The following is a 19,782-nucleotide window of genomic DNA, read 5'->3' as shown; positions in this document are numbered from 1 at the left end:
AGGATTCGACCCACTGGACCGTTAGACCATAAAACCAGCTTTCTGCTATGTCTCTTACTGGGTAAGAATTTTAGTGTTTTCTGTTACTAAATTATTAAGGGTTCAAAAGTTAAAATTTATAATTTCAGAAATAATACTTGGGTATTAGAAGAAAACTAATTTGACCCCTGGGTATTTACCTAATCTGGAAATAATTCACAAACATTATTGAGCCTTCTGAAAGGCTTATGCCTTTTGAATATCCTCCTTTCTTACCACCTCTGATTGAAAGAATTCCTGTGTACTCAATGAAGGATTTTAATGATGAATTAGCTGTGCAGTATCACATGCTCACATGTTTAGTGAGGATGGGGCTAGATAAAAGGATGTCATTGTAGACTGTTGGTGAGGGTGTAATTAGTACAACCTCTTTGGAGGCCACTTGGGCAGTTACTTCCCAATTTAAAACGTGTACCCATTATCCAGCCGCTCCATATCTGACCGAAAGTCCCCACTTGTGCGCAGCGATCACACGAACACGCACGCACGTCGGTAGGTGGGGGATTGGCTGGTGAGCCCAGACTGTGGCACATTGATGCCGTTCAGCTGCTAGAGTTAAGGGAAACGTCTGTGTCCTGATGTGGCAAGCTGCCCACATGTGTCATATGCGAAGAAGGCAAATTGAGAGCCCCATGTGTGTAAAAAGAGAAAGTGTATGCTTACCCCTTTAAAAAGAGTAATTAAACCAAAAGTAGAAATTCTTTGTCAGACCTATAGTTAAAAAAATAAATAGGTAAAATATAATTTTATATGTATAGAAAATGTCTGAAAGGTTATGCCTCAGTTTTTTATGATTGCCACGCAGGGAGGTTTTTCCTTTGTACACATTTACTGCCTGAATGTTTTATCAGGAGCAAGTGTCACTTTTGATCGAAGGAAGCTGTTAAAATGGACTCACATAAAAGTTTTTCATGCCATACAATTTTAAAAAATCCAGCGAAAAGTCAGAAAAAGAAGCACATATATCAAGTATTGCTGTGAACTGTCCACAGAATTACATTCACCATTGCTTTTCTTCTACCTCAGTATTATTTCTGTAAAATCGTGAGAATTCCAACTTTGGCTTAAGTTCTGGGGCAGGTTAACCTAAAGCGTACGTCTGCTTTTGTCTAGAGTCCCTGCCCTCTTCCTAACCCAGTTCCCTGGGTGGGAGTCTAGGTTTTCAGTGGGAAAGTGGGGTCAGTCTGCCTGAGCGCGCACACTTGGTGTGAAATGTCAGTCTGCCTGAGCACGCACACTTGGTGTGAAACAGGCACGGACAGTGAAGGGTTACCTGTATCATCTTACATTCTGAAACTTGTTTTTTCCTGAACTGCTCTTTCTCCAACTTTGTTGTAAGGAATAAACATCATCCCGACCTCCATCTCTGGGCTTGTTCTGGAAAGCGAAAAGACCAAGATCAAGGAATTGCGGGGGTAGAGAAAAAAATGACAGCACAAGACACAGGGAGTGTTGAGGAGAAGAAATACCATGTTCAGAACCATAAAGAACCACCTCGTGTGCCCCTAAAAATGGAAGGAACTTACATAACAAGTGAGCACAGCTACCAAAAGCCACAAAATTTTGGTCAAGACTGCAAATCTCTCGCAGACCCTGGGAGCTCAGACGACGACGATGTTAGCAGTTTTGAAGAAGAACAAGAATTCCGCAGGAAAGATAAAAACCGTTCACAGTATTCAGTGAAAGAAGACGGGATGCCTGACAAGGTAGAACTATCTCATTTGTTTTGGCTTGGAAGATAGGATAGAATGTAGGAAAATTTTCTAAAATCAAACAACTGAATTCCCAGTAAAATTATGCTTATATTTCCAAGTTCGCGGGTGCCTGGTTAGGGTGAAAACATCTTTTGCTTCTCTATAAGAAAACACTGGCCATTTGAACATTTAATTATCCCCTAGTTCAGGATTGTAGATGCAGTCAACTTTTGCCCTGACCAAAGTCTCAGTTTTATAAATGCACTTAGATGCCTCCGAAAACCATGAGCCACAGTTTTTTCCAAATGAAGATGTCTGTGTGTGAGAATGTGTGCGTGCGTGCGTGTGTGTATATGTTAATATAATTTGTCTGCTCTTTTTGTGTGTTTCAGATAAAAGATGGTGCTCTAACCTTTTTAAAACTATAGCACATTTGTGTCTGCGTATCAATTCCATTAGGCGATACAGTGGGTTCTTATAGCTCTTTGTACACTGAGTATTTATAAACTTCTTTCCTAGTCACAGGGATGGTCTTAGTGATGCCGTTTCCTCATTTTTCATTGATTTTCAGCTAGTAATGCCACTAAAATAATCCTTTATTTTTCTGGCCTATTTCATCAAGAAATCACGGTAAATAAATTTGGGAAGCTTACATTTCCTGATATTTGTGGCAAATTATTTTGTGAAATTCATATCCCTTTTATGAAATGAATTCTTCCTGGTGAGTCTCGGTTCAGATTTTCTGTGTATGTGTTAAGCAGTTTACACTTTTTTTAAGTTTTTAAAGATTCTTAACTTTCTCTTGCCTCATTGATTTAATTGCAGCAGTTAATTACAGCCTACAGTTAATTTGACTTTAAACTGGCCTTTGCCAGTTTTCATGATTTTTCCGTCATTGCTTTCTGCCTTCACTCCACTTGTGTCCTTAGTTTGGATTAATCGAAGAAGGGGTCAGTCTAAAATTAGCTGGGCTTTTTAGTTACAGAGTATCATTAGCGACTTCATTTCTTTAGCATGTTTTATTGAATGACTTCCACCCTGTGTGGCCCTGTGTGAGGCATCGTGGAGAGACATGGAAGGCATTTTTGCTCTTCTAAGGACCAGCAGATAAAATGTACTTATATGCTAGCACTTCCTTTAAGACTGTTCTGTGAGTCAGGTTGGATTTCACTGATCATTGTGGTAATGAGGTGTTTCATGCTGTCTTTCCCGTTATGACATTATATTTTGCCCCATTCTGTTTTTTTTTTTCCAATGGTTCTTTGGAGAAGAATCCAGCTGAAAGGAATACGGTATTTATTTATAATGATAAAAAGAGCACTGACGACTCAGGACACGCACATCTTCAGTGGCAGCTCAATCTCCTTACACACATAGAGAATGTCCAGAAAGAAGTTGCCAGCAGGATGGACCTAATAGAAAAAGAAGTCGATGGTAATTTTAAGAAAGAACTAAAATACAGTGACTCTAGTATGTAAAGTGTTCGTTGTTGTTGCAGAGACATTATGTGAAGTGTTATGTGAATTACAGGGTGGGAACTGTAGATCCTGTCTGTCCTGATGGAGCGTCTTGCTCATTTACATCTCATTTAACACAGATGGCACTTGGGGTGTTTTAGGCTGAAGACAATATGACTGGATATTATCTTGGTTTTTTTTAAGTTGAGTATTTATTGGACTTTAAGACACAAAATGGATGAACATAAGGGAAGGGAAGCAAAAGTAAGATAAAAACAGGGAGGGGGACAAAACATACGAGACTCTTAAATATGGAGAACCAGCAGAGGGTTACAGGAGGGATTGTGGGAGGGGGGATGGGCTAAATGGAGAAGGGGCATTAAGGAATCTCCTCCTGAAATCAGTGTTGCGCTATATGCTAAGTTGGATGTAAATTTAAAAAATTAAAAAAATATATTTTAATTAAAATTTAAAAAATAAAAATAAATAAAAGCTAAAGTTGGATATTTGTTAAATACTGCCCATTTGCTGGATGCAGTATAAAGCATATATGGAATATTTATTAGTTTCATTGAACTGTGATTTTTTTTTTTTTTTTTTTTTTTTTTTGGAAGTTAGTTTACGGACCTTAAGCATATTTAAAATATGGGGGAAAATACCTTGTATCTTTGCTATCACTTTGGTCAGTAGGTCAGTAAAATTAACAACAGGAACCTCCTGCAAGCTGGATACGTAAAGCTTCAGTGTGCAGACACATTTTCCAATGGTTTTCTTTTATAGTTTTGTTTTTCCCACACAGGAGCCCGAGGGTGTAGACAGGAAAGTTGAGAAAATAGGCTAAGATTACCTAATTCCTAATCCAGTGTTTTGGTTTTTTCCCTAACGTCAGATTATATTCCCATTTTTAAATTTCACCCCACACTAAATTAGAACTCCTACTGCTTTGTTTTTCCCTGAGAAAAGAGAAAATGGAAACCCATTTCAAAAGCATCTTCCATTGGGTTTAAGCTAGCTTTTTGTTACTTTAATGTTTTGAGTAGATTTCTGAAGGGAAAAAAATGTGCAACTTGACACCATCCCTTATTATTAATAAAAAAGTGTAGAATAACTAATTGTATTCTGCCTAGACTTCTAATGTGCTTGCATATTTTTAAAAGTAATGATAAAATAGTGGGACTGAAAGGGACACTGAGAAATTGCCACCTCCTTTCCTTTGTTAAGAACTTCCTGATTTAAGAAAAACAATGGTGAGAGTAGCTAAATTTCATTGAAAATGGAGTAGAGAGGATTTAAATCTAACATAATAGAAAGCTTCAGCAGGCACAGGGAACTGTTATTTCCTGTTCAGAAGAGAGTAGAAGGAGATGTTCAAAATGAAATTAGTGTATACCTATAAAGGAAAGAATTATCTAAAATAATAACAAAGTCACCAAGAAGGGCTAGAACTCTTGTGGGATAGGTGGAACGGATGCTATACCCTTAGACAGGCGTGAGTCTGTTGGCCCTTCTAGAGAAGGGGACGTCATCTCTGTCTCCATCCTCCCCCAGCCTCCCAGTTACACCATTTTGTGACTTCTCCCAGTTGCCATTTCAATCTGCTTGTTCTCTTCTCTCTTTTAGTTCTGGAAAGCTGGCTTGATTTCACAGGGGAGTTGGAGCCACCAGATCCTCTGGCGAGACTGCCCCAACTTAAACGCCATATCAAACAGCTCCTAATCGACATGGGCAAAGTGCAGCAGATAGCGACTCTTTGCTCCGTATGACAGCAGTGAAAGCCGAATGAAAAGAACGTGGGTCTCTTCAGGCGATCGTTTTTATTATCCACATGACTGCTACGTGGATAGTTATAAAAAGCTTAGTGTTGTTTGGTCATTTACTGATTTGTGACATCAATAGGATGGCACCTTGGAAAGGAAAATGAAGAACAGCTTTATCAAGGAAGCTGGTGTTAAAAAAAAGCTTATGAGCAAGCTACAAACGATAATGTGATCTATGCCAGGGATCAATGACGTGGAATATAACTTATGCCAAGGAAATCGAGTTGGCAGGAGTTTTGAATAGTTGCTTACACGAAGCTCGAGATACCTGTAGAAAGAAGTATGGTGTGTTTATGTAATTTTTAGTAGAGAGGTCCATGTAACGAAGCAGAATTTGGCCTACAGCAAAATTGTAGAGGAAATGGAAATTCCGGAGAGTTCTGTAAGGTTGCTTATACGAACTGTCTTCTCCACAGTTCGTCCGGCTGCACCGCAGTTTAGAGTATTTAAACTTCTATAGGATCATGAGCTGTTTGTTAGGTGATGAATGCCCTTAATCAGAAAACTGACAGTGGAAGCCTCACTTCCCAGGAAAACAGTTGTGGAATTCTTGCTTCATTATGATTACATATTTAAAAACAAATGCCAAATAATTGGAATTTATTTTGCAGGCAGTAAGCTCATTGTAAACAGAATGGCTCACAGAAGGGTCAGCGTGCCAAATGACGATGACGCTGCTGGGGAGAGAACGTTAAATACCCCGGGAGTTCTACTCCCAACGTCTTACATAGGCCGTCAGCCCATCAGACACCCGATGTCCTACACGGGACACACGTACTCTGTAGAGTTGAATGCGGTATTCAGGCATCGGCGTACAGCTTGATCCTGAGTATGCTTGGTGTTTGCCTTCAGATAAAAATTGTAAATAACCTCAGCTGGGATGAGGAGTGACAAAAATGTCGAAACAATTTGTGGCTGTGGATTTTTTTAACTGCTGGTAGTGGAATACTGGAAACGCTTCATTTCTGAAGATGAATTTTATTTTTAAAAAATACACGCGCACTCAAAATGTTTAGCTTTGGTCACAAATGGACAAATTTCTGAAACCAAAGGCAACTATAAGTTGCTGAGTTAGCTCTTGCTGGAGTTCGGGCCCGGGTCCTCCTGTCTGCCAGTGCCCTTGTGAGTCGTGTGCCACCATGCTTTGTGCGCAGGTGTGCGTCCGCGTGTGCTTGTTTGAAACAAACACTCAACGTACATATGTACATAGTCTACACATATTTATATCTACACATATCTAGTTTTATTACTATAGACTATAAGAGTTGGTGGTTAACATGAAATGTTACCTTTTAACAGACTGTTTTTAAAAATTAAAAATGTATGTACAGGTTTTGAAACTTTTTTAAAAAGGGGGAAAAAGACTGTTAAGAGGAGGCTATTTGATGATATAACACTTGAATATTTTATGCCTCATTCTGTTTATCAGTTCTAGCGATCTGTGTAAATGCATTGTAGAACTGATACACAGTAAACTTGAATTTATCTTTGATAAGAATACATGCCACTGTACATTCAGATATTATTTAAATTTGCAAACACACTGTTCTATATGTAAGGTACTGTATGTAAAACTCTTTATTAAAACTATTCCACATATCCTGAAATTTCAGCTTGCCTTTTTGTGGCCTTATATTTTGATGTAAAGACGATTAAAAGAATGTGCAAAACAGTCATTCGAAATTTTTATTGCCTTCTCACATTTTCCAACTTGATAAATGTGCCAAAGACCAACAGACATAACATAAGGTCCTGTGTATTTCACTCGTTCTGCATTCACTTTGTCAGAGGTCTTACTGGGAAATGAAAAGCTTTCGTAGAGGTGATTGGGATACTTGCTTAAATTTGCATATTAAAGTAAAAAAAAATAATAATAGTGCCTGTATTCCATGTGTGGAGTAAACTTGCTAATGCCTGTATTTCAAGATTGATAACTATGTCTTTCATTCGTGTTAAAAAAAAAAAAAAAAAAAAAACGGCTCTAATCATCTCTCTGTTGTGGTTAAATTGCAGATATTGAACTTGTATCTTTTTCTTTTCCCCTCCAGAGTGGAGCGAATAGCGTCCTTAACCTATGGATAGTGGCGTTGCCTAGGTTCTTGTCACGTACGCAGAAACCCTTTGTGCCTAGTGATACCCGTCTTCTCAGTCCCTGGGAAGGGGCCACAGTTAAATCGACGTGCATTTGTTCTTGGAGTACATTGTAATCGGATCCCTTTACTTGTTAGAAGCCAGCAAACGGGAGGCTTGATTACTAGCCTACCTAGATTACTCAGTTTTGGCTCTGCTTCTATGTGTCTGAATTGAAAGTCTGAATTTTTTAATTTAGATTTTTAAAGAAAATCTATGCCAGATCACTTTCATGCACATATCCTTTCAATATAGAGTATATCAGCAATTGGTTGACGTCTTAGCAACGAGTTGGCTGAGCCTTTCCCTGTTTAAGAATATGAATTCGTTTTTGAGAAGTCAGTCCATTGTGAGAGGTTTCAGATGAGTGGATTAAAAAATCTATGTATTTAAGTATAAGCAGTAAACTAGAGAGGGTGTTTCTTGAAAAGATAACTTTCTCCTTGCTGCCCCGATAGAAGAGAAGGAGCACTGGTGGGAGGGATCCTTAGCGTGGTAGTGGCCAGGGGAATCTGCCTCCTCGTACTTGCGTGCGGTCCTTCTGACTTATTTCCTTAAAGGAACTAGGTCCCTCTCCTCATTTCAGGTAAAGCCCTTTCTCCTGACACTCTGTGTTTTCACTGACTTATTTCCTCTCCACGTGCATGCTCTACACGTTTGAAACGAAGCACGCCAGTTCCCCTCCAGTGAGCTGGACCTTCTCCGGCTTCACTCTCTGCTGTGACATGACATGGAGAGAACCCCCTTTTGAAACCCCGTATCCGTCCCATCCCCGCCTGTGCTGACTTCTTCGCCGTCCCCCTAGTTCTTCAGCACATCTTGCTATGGAGGGGTTACTTCTGGCCCCTGAGATGCTAACCTTGTGTTCATTGTAATTTGGGAAAACGGTCACTGCCAGGCCAGAGGATTAAGACTTCCTGAGTGCCTGCTTCGTGCCGGTGTTGTACGTTACCTGCAGAACCCGATTTCAGGCTTGTGTGCTCGGGGGCAAACAAGGAGGTTCTCGGGACAGGGAAGCTGAAGCGTACAGACACTTAGACACCTGTCCTGGGTAAGGCTTCCGTGGCAGGTCCGAGATGCAAACCCCGTGTTCTTCGAGCCCATGGTCTCTTCCTAGCAGAGGTGGGTTTCAGTTTCCTTCCCTGAAGCCACTGGTGACCGTTTCAAGCCAAATCCGTTCTGTGTGATCTGCATCTCCAGTTCATTTCAATTCAGCCTCACTTGTAGACTGTGCTTGCTTCCTTCTTAACATTTCCCTCTTCTGGAAGGTTCTCCATTGTTGTGTTTCTACGAAGCCCGGCAGTTATTCAAGCTTCGATTTCTCTTCCATATCCGAGGCGTCCGACCTGCAGTCCCCTGTGTTGTGCCTGCCGTGGAGGGGCGGTATCAGTGAGCCGTGACCTGGCAGTCGGGCAGGCATGAGCTTTGCAATCTGCCACTCAAGTTTTCACTCGGGCAGTTTAGCAGCAGCGATCTCCCTAAGCTTGGCTTTCCTTATCTATAAAATGTGGATAATGCCTAATGACTGTTTTGAGAGTTAAATGAAGCAAATAAGGTACCTAGAAGCTCTTATTAAATTATGGGGTTGCAAATTAAGTGTAGTCGCATTTCAGTGTCATTCGTGTTCCAGCCATCAGGTTATGTGGCTGGATATAGAATCAATAAAGTCCTAGTCTACAGGCTAATAGAAACATAAAAAACCTATTTTTTTCAAAGAGATGGGTGGTTATCAGAGAGTGCAAAGAGGCAAAAGAAAGGAAAGATAATTAGATTTGTAGGTGGAGGGGTTTGGGGAAAATAGAATATGTACGTTAAAAAAAATGGTCTTTGGATGTTTTTTGACCTCTGCATAGGAATTTTGAAAAATTACAATCCACTCCCGGTACTTCTGTCTTGGGGTACCCCTAAAAATGGATCTGAAGACCAGACTTAAGTGTACTTACTGTATTTAAGTGATCGGCCAAGGAAGTTTTGGAGTGAGGAAGAGGGAAGTGGGGGGGTGGGGAGGAAAAAGCCAAGATCTGCACAGCTGAGGGCACTGCTATGGGCAATGGAGCTTTGATTCTGCCATTTAAAACTGTTCATTATAAATGTAAACAGTTGCAAAGGGTGTGACTTCCAATTTGTAAATATTGGCATATTGAAATCAACATGTTATTTTTAAACGTAATAAATCAATTGTTCTGTAGACCAACATCTATTTTCAAAACAAGCTCTTCCTTGACATTGGGAACTTCTACATGTTTGTATATTCTCTTTTTTGCCTTTCCCAATAGAATGTTATCTTCCTTTATACTTACAGGTCTCTATCATTCTTTTGTCCACACACACACACACACACACACACACACACAACAGTATATTACAACAGAAATGTATTTATAGGACTAATATAGGACACTAATACTGCTGAATAGAAAATGGAAAAAATCTACAATTATAGTTGAAGATTTCAACCCTCCTTTAACACTGATTGATAGAACAAGTAGAAAATCAGGACATAGGACACGAACAAATGTGAACAATCAATTTGGTGTGATTGACAACGTTTGACCCAGCAACGTGAGAATAGAAATTTCCTTTTCAAGTGCATATGGAATACTCAGAAGGATAGGCAGTATACTAGGCTATAAAACAGGCCTCAATACATTTAAAATAATTGAAATCATATGTTCTCTGACAACAATGGAATTAAACTGGAAGTCAATTTTGGATCTCTGGAAACCACCCCACCTCTCCCAAATGTTTGGAAATTATCAACATAAATCACCATGAGTCAAAGAGAAAAATTACAGGCAAAATTAGAAGATATTTTTAATTGAATGAAAAGTAAAACGACATGCTAAAATTTGTGAGTTGCAGCTCAGGCAGTATCAGATGGAAATGTGTAGTTTGAAATGTTTATATTAAAAAGGTAACACGGATTTTAACGAGACCTATTGTGATCGTTTCACAATATCTACAAATATCAAATCATGTACACCTGAAACTAGTATTTGTCAACTGTACCTCAATTTTACACATTAGAAATAGAATGTAGTACAAAATCACCCATCTAAGATTTGAAAACTAGAGAAACAAAACTGAAATAGAAAAGGAAATATGCTGAAATCAATGACCTACTAAATGTGCAAACAGTAGTGAAACAGTGTAAACCAAAATGATTCTTTGAGTAAACCAATGAAATTGGTTAACTCCTATGGAGACTGATAAAAAATTAGAATGGAAGAGGGAATGTTACTACGTGTCCAACAATTTTTAAAAAGGGATATTATGAAAAACTGTCAAATGCCAAATTTGACAGCTTATGTGAAATGGAAAAGTTCCTCAAAAGACACAGGCTACCAAAAGTGACTCAAAATGAAATTAAACGAATTTGTTAATAAAAACGTTTCCTCGAAACTCCAGGTCTGAATGTGAATTCTATGAAACAAGTAAGGAGGAAATCTCAATTTTGCACAAGCATGGACAGAAAATAGAGACGAAAGGAGCACTTATTTTTGGAGACCAACTTTGACCTCGTGCCAGACCAGGAAAAGACATCAACAAGGGGAGGAAATCAGACCAATACGTGGTCTTCTTGAATAGACACAAAAGTCTTCAACAAAATATTAGCAATATGAAGCCTGTGACCCAAAGTAAGGATGATCTATCAAGATCAAGTTGAGTATTCCATTGGAATACAAATTTGGTTTAATATTAGAAAATCAATGTAATATACCATCAAAATAAAAATCTGTTCATCTCAATAAGCTAAGCAAAAGTGTTTCCTAAATATCAGCATTATTCATGATTGAAAACTTGGAAAAGGAATAGATGGGACTTTGCATTCTGATAAAAGGCATCCACTGAGAAACTTACCCTTAATGTCATCGTGATAAGTGAATACTTTCTTCCCTAAGATGAGGAGGAAGGCCAGAATGTCCACTGCCACCACTTGTATCCAGTGTTGCTCCAGAGGTCCTGCTAGTGCAGTAAGTCACTGAGCAATAAAGGAAGAAAAATAAAAGGCATACTACTTGGAAAGGAAGAAAGAAACATTTTGAAGTGACCTGCACATGAAAAAAAAAAAAAATCTAAGGACTCTACCAAAATGCTACTAGGACTAACATTTCTACACATTAGCAGCAAACTATCAGAAATTGAAATTTTTTAAAATACCATTTTCAGGGGCGCCTGGGTGGCTCAGTCGGTTAAGCGTCCGACTTCAGCTCAGGTCACGATCTCACGGTCCGTGAGTTTGAGCCCCCGTCGGGCTCTGGGCTGATGGCTCAGAGCCTGGAGCCTGCTTCCAATTCTGTGTCTCCTTCTCTCTCTGCCCCTCCCCCATTCATGATCTGTCTCTCTCTGTCTCAAAAATAAATAAAACGTTAAAAAATTTAAAAAAAATACCATTTTCAGTGGCATCAAAAATATGAATGCTTAGGGGTAAATCTGAACACATATGTATGCAGAACCTGTACACAGAAAACTACAAAACAATGCCTAGAATAAAGATGAGATAAGCAAATAGACAAATATGCCAAGATCATAGACTGGAAGAGGCAATATTGTCATATGTCAGGTTTCCCAGAACTGATGCAATTCCGAGCAAAATCCCCACAGACTTTCCGAAACAGAACTGAGCAAACAGAACTGGTTCTAGAATTCAAACAGAATTGCAAGGGTCCTAGAATAGCCTAACCCGTTTTGAAAAAGAAGAACAAAGAAGGACAATTCCTGATTGGGGGTGCTTATTATAAAGCCATAGTCATCAAGTCAGCGAAGAGGCGGCCACGAGATGGAGGTCTAGACCCATGGCACAGGATAGAGAATCCAGGAATAGACCTACTGAAATACAACGGGCGGTTGAATGGGTGAGAGTCTGTTACTCTCCCTCCTCGCCAGCATTTGGTGTTGCCAGCGTTCTGGATTTTAGCCATGCTGATAGGTGAACAGTGGTATCTCGGTTTAATTTGCGTGTAAGTATCCAACTGTTCCAGCACCGTTTGCTGAGAGTATTATTTTCCCTTTGAATTGCCTACGTGCCTTTATCCAAAATCAATTGACCTTGAACACACAGATTTATCTGTACCCTGGATTCTCTTCCCATTGCTCTACACGTCTATCCTTAAGCAAATACCACACTGTCTTGATTCCTGCAGCTTCATAGAAAGGTTTGGAATCAGTGTAATTCCTCTCTAAGTATGTTCTTTCTTCTTTCTTTTATGCCTGTTTATTCAGGGGGAGGGGTGGAGAGAGAGGGATAGAGAGAATCCCAAGCAGGCCCTGTGCTGTCAGCACAAAGCCCAACGTGGGGCTTCATTTCATGAACTGTGAGATCATGACCTGAGCGGAAATCAAGAGTCGAATGCTCAACCAACTGATCCCCCCAGGTTCCCCTAACTATGTTTCTTTTCGAATGTTTTTGCCAATTCCATTTTTTGCATCTTCATAAAAATTCTAGGATCAGATCGTCAACTGTTAAGAACATGCTGGGATTTTGACAGGAATTACACTCAATCTACAGATCAATTACCATTTTAACACTATTGAGTCTTATGATCCAAGAGTATGGTATATTTCTCCATTGATTCAGGATATCTGTTACAGTTTTCTCAGTAATATTTTGTAGTTTTCAGTGTTTAGATTTTGTGCTTTTTGTTGAATGTATTTCTAAGTATTCTTGGTATTGTAAATGGAATATTTTTTTAAAATTACATTTTCATATGTTTACTAGAATATAAATAAAATTGTTTTTTATATATCTTGTGAGATTGTTAAACTCAATAGTCCTAGAATTTTTGTATATTCCTTAATATTTTCTAAAGAGGAGGCTAAGAAGATTTTATAGGTGAATGGAATGTAAGATTCTGGATTGGATCCTAGAATTAAAAAGGATATTCACGGGAAAACTGGTGAAATTCATTGATGTCTGTAGTTAACAGTATTTTATTGATGACAGTATTTTATTGATTTTATTTATTATTGATTTTATTTTATTGATGACAGTTTTTGTTTGGTAATCGCAATATGACTGTGTAAGATGTTAACATTCAGTGAAATCAAAGAGGGAACTCTACCATTATTTCAACTCCTGGATAAATTGAAAAATTATTTCAAAATAAAAAGTGAAGACACAAAGAATGAAACTTCATGCAAACTATGGACTTAGTTAACAATGTCTAAATATTGGTTCAATAATTGTAACAAATGCACCACAGTAACGTAAGATGTTCCTAATAGAAGAAACTGGGTGTGAGGGAGGGTATATGGGGACTCTCTGTACTCAGTATTTCTGTAAATCTAAAATCTATTCTAAATTTGAAAAAGTTAAAGAGAAAAGAATGCGAGAAGATAATTACAATATGCCATCTCTGTAGTTTGAAAAAGAAAAGTATTCAGTGAAATTCTTACAGACCCACAGGCAATTTAAAGTTCATTCATCCTTGAAATACTCTGTCTCTAGGAGTCAGACTTGCCCAGGAAATCACGGAGGAAATGGAGTCATTAAAAAAGTATGCTTCGATAAAATCAGCACAAGAGCATTGGGGGATTGAAAACAATCTTTAAAAAAAATAGGAGAACATGAGAATACGGTGTGGGAGAAAGGCTGAGCCCTTAGAAGGCCAACTGGCCAGATTTCAAATAGACAATGGGGCTTTGAAGACCAGAGCGGACTGGTCAGTCAGAGAGTGGAGTTGCATGGCAGATACAATTGCTTTGAAAAAAGGGAGTAGAGAAAGCAAATGCATCTTAACTGTTACCGAATCAGAACAGACTCGAAAAGATTGGGCCAGGCTGCGCTCCGAGATCTCGGCTCTCTTGCTGGATTTCCCCAGAGACAGCACTAGGATCACAGGACTGTTGAGAAGTTCCACCTTGAGAGCCACCAAGTAAGAGTGAGTGAGCCGCTTGAATGGGCTACCGTACAGGATGCTTACAGAGAATCTAGACACATGTGGGAAGACTGGACCAGAAACAGTACAGAACCACTGACCCCATGGGTGGGGGGGGTGGGGAGTTCATTACTGCCCGGCCAGGATGAAACTCCCGCTCCCCATGTGACCCTTCTGTCACCATCCTGGCAGAGGGCTGGGGAGCCTCCCTACGGTTAGGCAAAGGTGGGATTCTCCGGTCCCCCCTCTGGCCTTGGCTAGCATGGGTGGAGGCGGAGCCACATTTTTCTCTGTGAGGTTTGCTAGAATAGAGCAGTTATTGTGAAAAAGGTTTTGTCTTGCCAGGCTGCCCCTTTTCTGGACCATCAGCTCAAGAAGCTTTTCTTGGTGCTTTTTTTTGAGCCCTGTGCTGATTGGTGTCTCTAGTTGCCGGCTTGTCCCAGTCTGAGAGACGTGAGGCAAAATAAAGTCTGGGGACCTTACTTCCGTATTGTTCCTCTGTCCTGAGGTTGCTAGTTGGCTGTCTTCCTTCTACCTTTCAGAGTCGTCTTCTGTCTGTTTTACGTATACTATCCAAGGGTTTTAGCTGTGCTTCGCAGGAGAAATAGGGAGAAGTATGTCTATTCCATCTTTCTGGAAGCAGACTTCAAGCACCAGGAATTCTGACTATTTCTCTGGCAACCCAGGAGGAGAGATGTGGCTCTGAGTCACTGGGGATGGGGCTGGTGGGGGGAAGCTGTCTGAGGCAGTGGCCTGGTACCCAGCAGGAGGGCAGCAGGCTGGCTTAGGGGAGGGGCGGCTGGGAAGCAATTCCCTGCGCGGTGGGCGGCGGCTGATGAACGTCACCAACAATGGCATCTGACATTGTAGGTCAACTAATGTGAGTTTGCTCCTTGGTGAGTTACAGGTAGAGAAGACATCAGGTGGAGTTGTCACACAAAGGAACTGAACCTATTTCCAGCAAATAAGGAGATCCCGCGCCCCCCCCCCCCCACCCCGGCCGGGGATAACTTCCAAAGTATGACTCCCCAGCAAGGGTGGATAGGTTCCTTTTGTTTAGGGTTAGGTGACTATTTATTTGTCAAGATTTTATTTCTTACGTGATCTCCACAGCGAGCGTGGGGCCGAACCCACAACCCCGAGATCAAGAGCCTATGCTTCTTCCCACTGAGCCAGCCAGCCCCCCCCCCCCAGGATGATGATTTAGATAGTAGGGCAGCCTTGTCATCGTAAGCAGGGGCGGGCACAAGGTCGAGGGTGCGCCTTCAAAAACCAAGCCTACACGTACATCGCGTGTTAGTGTTACGTTAACGACCGCGTGCTCCTCCTCGGTGGCGATTTTAGCATTACAATGAGACGACGCGAACCACAGGTCACTCCGGGGTCACTCCAGGGCCCTTCTGCGCAGGCTCAAGTTGGGGGTGGAGCTCCAACTGGTCTGGGTGGTCTGGGCCGTCCTCACTGCCGGAGGCGAAGTTTCTTTCCCCACCAGGAGGTCCTTTGGCCGTGGGGTCTTTGGCCCCAGATGAGAGAGAGAAGCTGGAAACTGGAGCTTCAGAAAAATGTGGACAGAGGGGGGTGGGTGCAAGCAGGTGGGCCCAAAAGTCAGGGCCCGACGTCCAGCTGGCGCGCGCACGCGCCTTTTGAAGCGATTTCCTCCTCTTTATTCCAGTTACTCGCCCCCCCCCCCCAGTCTTCGGTAAGCACCCCAGTATCGGGGCAGGAAGGAGCCGGAGGCAGGGTTCTGGGTTCGACCCTCGGGCCCGTCTGAGCGTCGTGGGCTTGAGCCGGGAGCGGGTCGGAGAGGAACCCGGCGGGCGTCACCGCGGAGGAGGCCTGCGTGTCCCCGCGTGTCGCCCAGCTCGCGGCGGGGGCCGCTGAGTCACGGTGAGAAGCCGAAGCCCGGCGCCGGCCCCAGCTCCACGCTCTGCTGCCCGCTGGAGCCGAGCACCTCTCCTGCGCTCCCCGTGCGCACCCCTGCGGCCCCCCGCACTGCAGGGCTCCAGAGCCAGCCGAGCGGGGACGGCGGCCGCGCCAGCGGCAGTGACTCAGCAGGCGCTGGGCTCCGGGGCTCGGAGCAGGTCATGCCTCGCGGTGGCCCCTCACCCGCCCTTCACTCCCGGGTTCAGTGCTGGCGGGCAGGGCCGCCGCGCTTCCGGAAGAGACCGTCCTCCTTCCAGAGTTGGGGGACCTCTGCAGGTCGGGCCACCCCCCGGAGGTCAGGGGAGGGATCCCTGCAGATGAGGAGGCGCCGCTGTGTCGCCAAGAGGTGTTGCTGGCTCCCCACAGTGAGGGGTGTAGGACGGGACGGCCTGGTGGGGGAGGGGGGATTCTTCCGCTCCTGCCTCCTTCTCCCGTAAGTGCCAACACACCTACCCGCTCAAATCATCTTTGCCTCAAATCTGAGTCTCATTATCGGTTAGCCTCCCCAACCCTCCCAAGGCTAGATGGTTTTCAGGAGCGGCCCGTGGTCTTGACCTCCGGGACACCTGCGCAGTGGTGACTGTCCCTCCCCCCCCCTCCCCCCCCCCCCCCCCCCCCCCCCCCCCCCCCGCAGCTGGAGAGAAGCAGCCTGGTGAGGGGCCAGGGTGGGAGGCCCTGTGAGTCCAGAGCCGGTAGCCCAAGGTGCTGTGAGGAAGGGTCAGGCCCAAGGCGGGGCCGGGGGGGGGGGGGGGGCGGGAATGAGGGTTTGCTGGGAGGATGTGGAGGCCGCTGGCTGCCATGTGAGCGGAGAGGTTAGGATAACACTCAGGTTTGCCGTTAGAGAGATGGAAAGGGCACAGTGAGGTGCAGCGCTGGAGGAAGCGTTGAGCAGCTTGTTGTTGTGGGGTGTGTTGAATTTGAAATGCCTGTGGAGCATCGGGGCGGAGTGGACCTGAGGCTTAGCCACCCATTTTGGCTGGGCTGGGGCTGGGGCTGGGGCCGGGGCTGGTGGTGGGGCCGGGGCTGGTGCTGCGACTGGGGCTGTGCAGAGCAGGATTTCTTACCCAGTTTTGGTCCCCCCCCCCCCCCGGCCCCCACCACCTAAAATAAGTGTAGAGTTTTACTTTCTGTGCTTTGTATCAGGAACATAATAATGATGCTGGTAACCAGCCCTGGGCAGTTACACGCAGGGGCTGTGTTAAGCACTTGGCATATGTGAACTCTTGTAAGATTCATAGCACCTCTGTTGGGTAGCACGATCCACTTCTGCGGCTAGGACCCTTCATTTCCCTCCTGGGTGGGGAGCCTCCTCTACCTCCCAGCCTGGCCTCCTGGCCTTCCCCCGCCCCGGGATGCCATCCCTCCAGGCTCTCGCTGGCCCTCCCTCTCCACCCAGGTCCCACATCCTCAGCGGGCCTTGCCTTCCCTTCCCATCCGCTACCCCTGCCCCTACCTGTCACCAGCCCCTGCCCCTGCAGGGTCTCCTGGGCGCCTGTCACCCTCTGGCACCACGTCGTTTGCAAGATGAGAAAATCAGTGATCTTAATTGCTAGCTTCTCTTGTGCACATACTCGTCGCCTTACAGCAACCCTATCGAGTAGGTACACATTATTATTCTCCTTGTATTTCTTTTTTCTAGAGGAGGAGGCAGGGGCTCGAGAGGATGATGTGAGTTTTCCATGGTCGCTCAGGGAAAGGAGGAAAGGAAGGAGGCTGGCTTTGCTAAGAGAAAATACACTGCTTTACAGTCTCTCTGTGGGAGACACAGTGCCTGCTCCCTTTAGGTTGGAGATTCTGAGGTCCTCGGACAGCAGGGAAGGGAGACCACGGATGAATAGGAACCCGTGTCTGTGTGCTTGGCTTCCCTTCCTAACGTTCTTACCTTCTATACTAATCGTTTTGCTCGTTCTCTGCCACAGTCTCATTGCCTGGAATAGTGTCTGTTGCTGTGGGGCTCTAAATTATATTGGTGGAAGGAAGGCAGGGAGGAAAGTGAGGGAGGGAGGAAGGGAGGAAGAAAGGAAAGGGAGGGAGGGAGGAAGGAAGGAAGGAAGGAAAGGGAGGGAGGGAGGAAGGAAGGAAGGGAGGAAGGAAGGAAGGGAGGAAAGGGAGGGAGGGAGGAAGGAAGGAAGGAAAGGAAGGAGGAAAGGGAGGGAGGAAGGAAGGGAGGGAGGAAAGGAAAGAGAGGGAGGAAGGAAAGGAGGAAAGGGAGGGAGGGAGGAAAGGGAGGGAGGGAGGAAAGGGAGGGAGGAAAGGGAGGGAGGGGGAAAGGGAGGGAGGAAGGGAGGAAGAAAGGGAGGAAAGGGAGGGAGGGAGGAAGGAAGGGAGGAAGGGAGGAAAGGGAGGGAGGGAGGAAGGAAGGAAGGAAGGAAAGAAAGACAGGAAGAAGAGAGGGAGGGAGGGAAGAAGAAAGGATGGAGGGAGGAAGGAAGGGAGGAAAGGGAGGGAGGAAGGAAGGAAGGGCGGAAAAGGAGGGGAAGGAAGGAAAGGAAGAAGGGAGGGAGGGAAGAAAAGAGATGGAGGAAGGAAGGGAGGAAAGGGAGGGAGGGAGGAAGGAAGGAAGAAAGGGAGGGAGGAAGGAAGGAAAGAAAGAAAGGAAGAAGAGAGGGAGGGAGGGAGGAAGGGAGGAAAGGGAGGGAGGAAGGAAGGGAGGAAGGGAGGAAAGGGAGGGAGGGAGCGAAGAAGAAAGGAGGGAGAGAGGAAGGAAGAAGGAGAGGAAAGAAGGGAGAGATAGAGGAAATGCTTTGTTCCCGGGAGGCCTGAGCCTGTGGCCCACAAAACCATAGACCTTTCTTCACCTGCAAAGATGAATTTCAAAGTCACCCCACTAGGTTCTGCTTCACAGAGCCTCAACGAGATTCCCGTCCCCCACTGGCCACACGAGTGTCCTCGGAGGGAGCAGACGCAGGTGGAGGAACCCCTTGTGACGGGCAGAGAAAACACAGCTTCCCTGAGTGCCCGTGGGGGTGGGGGTGGCGGTGCCAGAGAGGCTCTATAAAGGCTCCCTGGCCAGAGCCTAGGGCGGGCAGTGGCTTGTTCGCCTTCATCCCCGGACGGGCCCACAGAAATGGTCCTGGCCCTGTGGGTCCTCAGTCTGCTGGGCTCAGCCTGCTTGGTGTCGGCCAACATCTTTGGTGAGTTGTGGGTTCAAGGCCACGGAGCAGAGGGTCTGGAGGGAGCTCTCGGGTCACAGCCCCAACGCCAGCCAGGCTCTGCCCCTGCGCCTGGGAACATTTGTGATCTCGTTTAGTCCCCACCGTGTCCTGCGGACGGTTTTCCAATGAAGAGACAGTGGTTTTGAGAGTCGGACTAGATTACCTTGAGGGCACGGAGCCAGCGATTGGTGGGAGAGGAGGTGGGAAATCAGATCTTCCCAATTCAATTTGAGCTCAGCCCACCCGATCCTGTTAGTGAGTTTTGGCGTTGATACCTGGTTTTATTCCCTTGGCGGTCTCGGGCCAAGGTCATCCACGTGAGGCGTTTGAGAAGTCATCGGCAGGTAGTGAAGAAAAACCACAGCAAACCAAAAACCACACCCACCTGTGCAGTGAAATAGAGGCGGTGAAATAGTGAGCAGAGGTTGGCCACTTGCTGTGGGACTTTGGATAAGTGTCAGCTTTCCTTTTCTCTTTGCAAAAGGAAGACAGGGACACTAACCTCCCGACGCGGTCGTGATCTCCAAGTGCGTGCCTGCATGTCACATGCGTTCTCAAAGGAGAAAACGACGCCTGACCCACGGGGGTTGCTGATTAGTTTGCATTCCTGACCTGGGCCGGGAGAGGCTCTGCCCACAGGGAACCGCTTGATAAATTCAAGAACACCATCTTTCTGGCGCTCGGACGCC

At 44.6% G+C, this 19,782-nt stretch overlaps 2 protein-coding genes across 28 annotated transcripts in view; both read left to right on the top strand.

The window, feature by feature from the left end:
- Positions 1-6,679, top strand: part of PHF20L1 (PHD finger protein 20 like 1) — an 86,323-nt gene extending 79,644 nt beyond the window's left edge. For 18 of the 27 annotated variants that reach the window (XM_045453642.1, XM_045453614.1, XM_045453627.1 and 15 more), the window contains 3 exons: positions 1,379-1,745; positions 3,002-3,203; positions 4,811-6,679. In XM_045453642.1, coding sequence (XP_045309598.1) covers positions 1,379-1,745; positions 3,002-3,203; positions 4,811-4,953 — 712 coding nt within the window. In that variant the 3' untranslated portion in view covers positions 4,954-6,679. The remainder of the gene's footprint in view (positions 1-1,378; positions 1,746-3,001; positions 3,204-4,810) is intronic. The other 9 variants (XM_045453624.1, XM_045453625.1, XM_045453638.1 and 6 more) reach the window with 3 other exon arrangements.
- An 11,957-nt stretch (positions 6,680-18,636) lies between these two features.
- TG (thyroglobulin) overlaps positions 18,637-19,782 on the top strand; it is a 253,327-nt gene continuing 252,181 nt past the window's right edge. The window contains exon 1 of the mRNA XM_045453613.1: positions 18,637-19,072. Within this exon, the coding sequence (XP_045309569.1) occupies positions 19,006-19,072 (67 nt within the window). The 5' untranslated portion in view covers positions 18,637-19,005. The remainder of the gene's footprint in view (positions 19,073-19,782) is intronic.

This window comes from Leopardus geoffroyi, chromosome C3 (assembly GCF_018350155.1).
Source record: "Leopardus geoffroyi isolate Oge1 chromosome C3, O.geoffroyi_Oge1_pat1.0, whole genome shotgun sequence".
NCBI lineage: Eukaryota > Metazoa > Chordata > Mammalia > Carnivora > Felidae > Leopardus > Leopardus geoffroyi.
The sequence above is the reverse complement of the archived record's forward strand: the minus strand, read 5'-3'. Positions and strand labels throughout refer to the sequence as shown.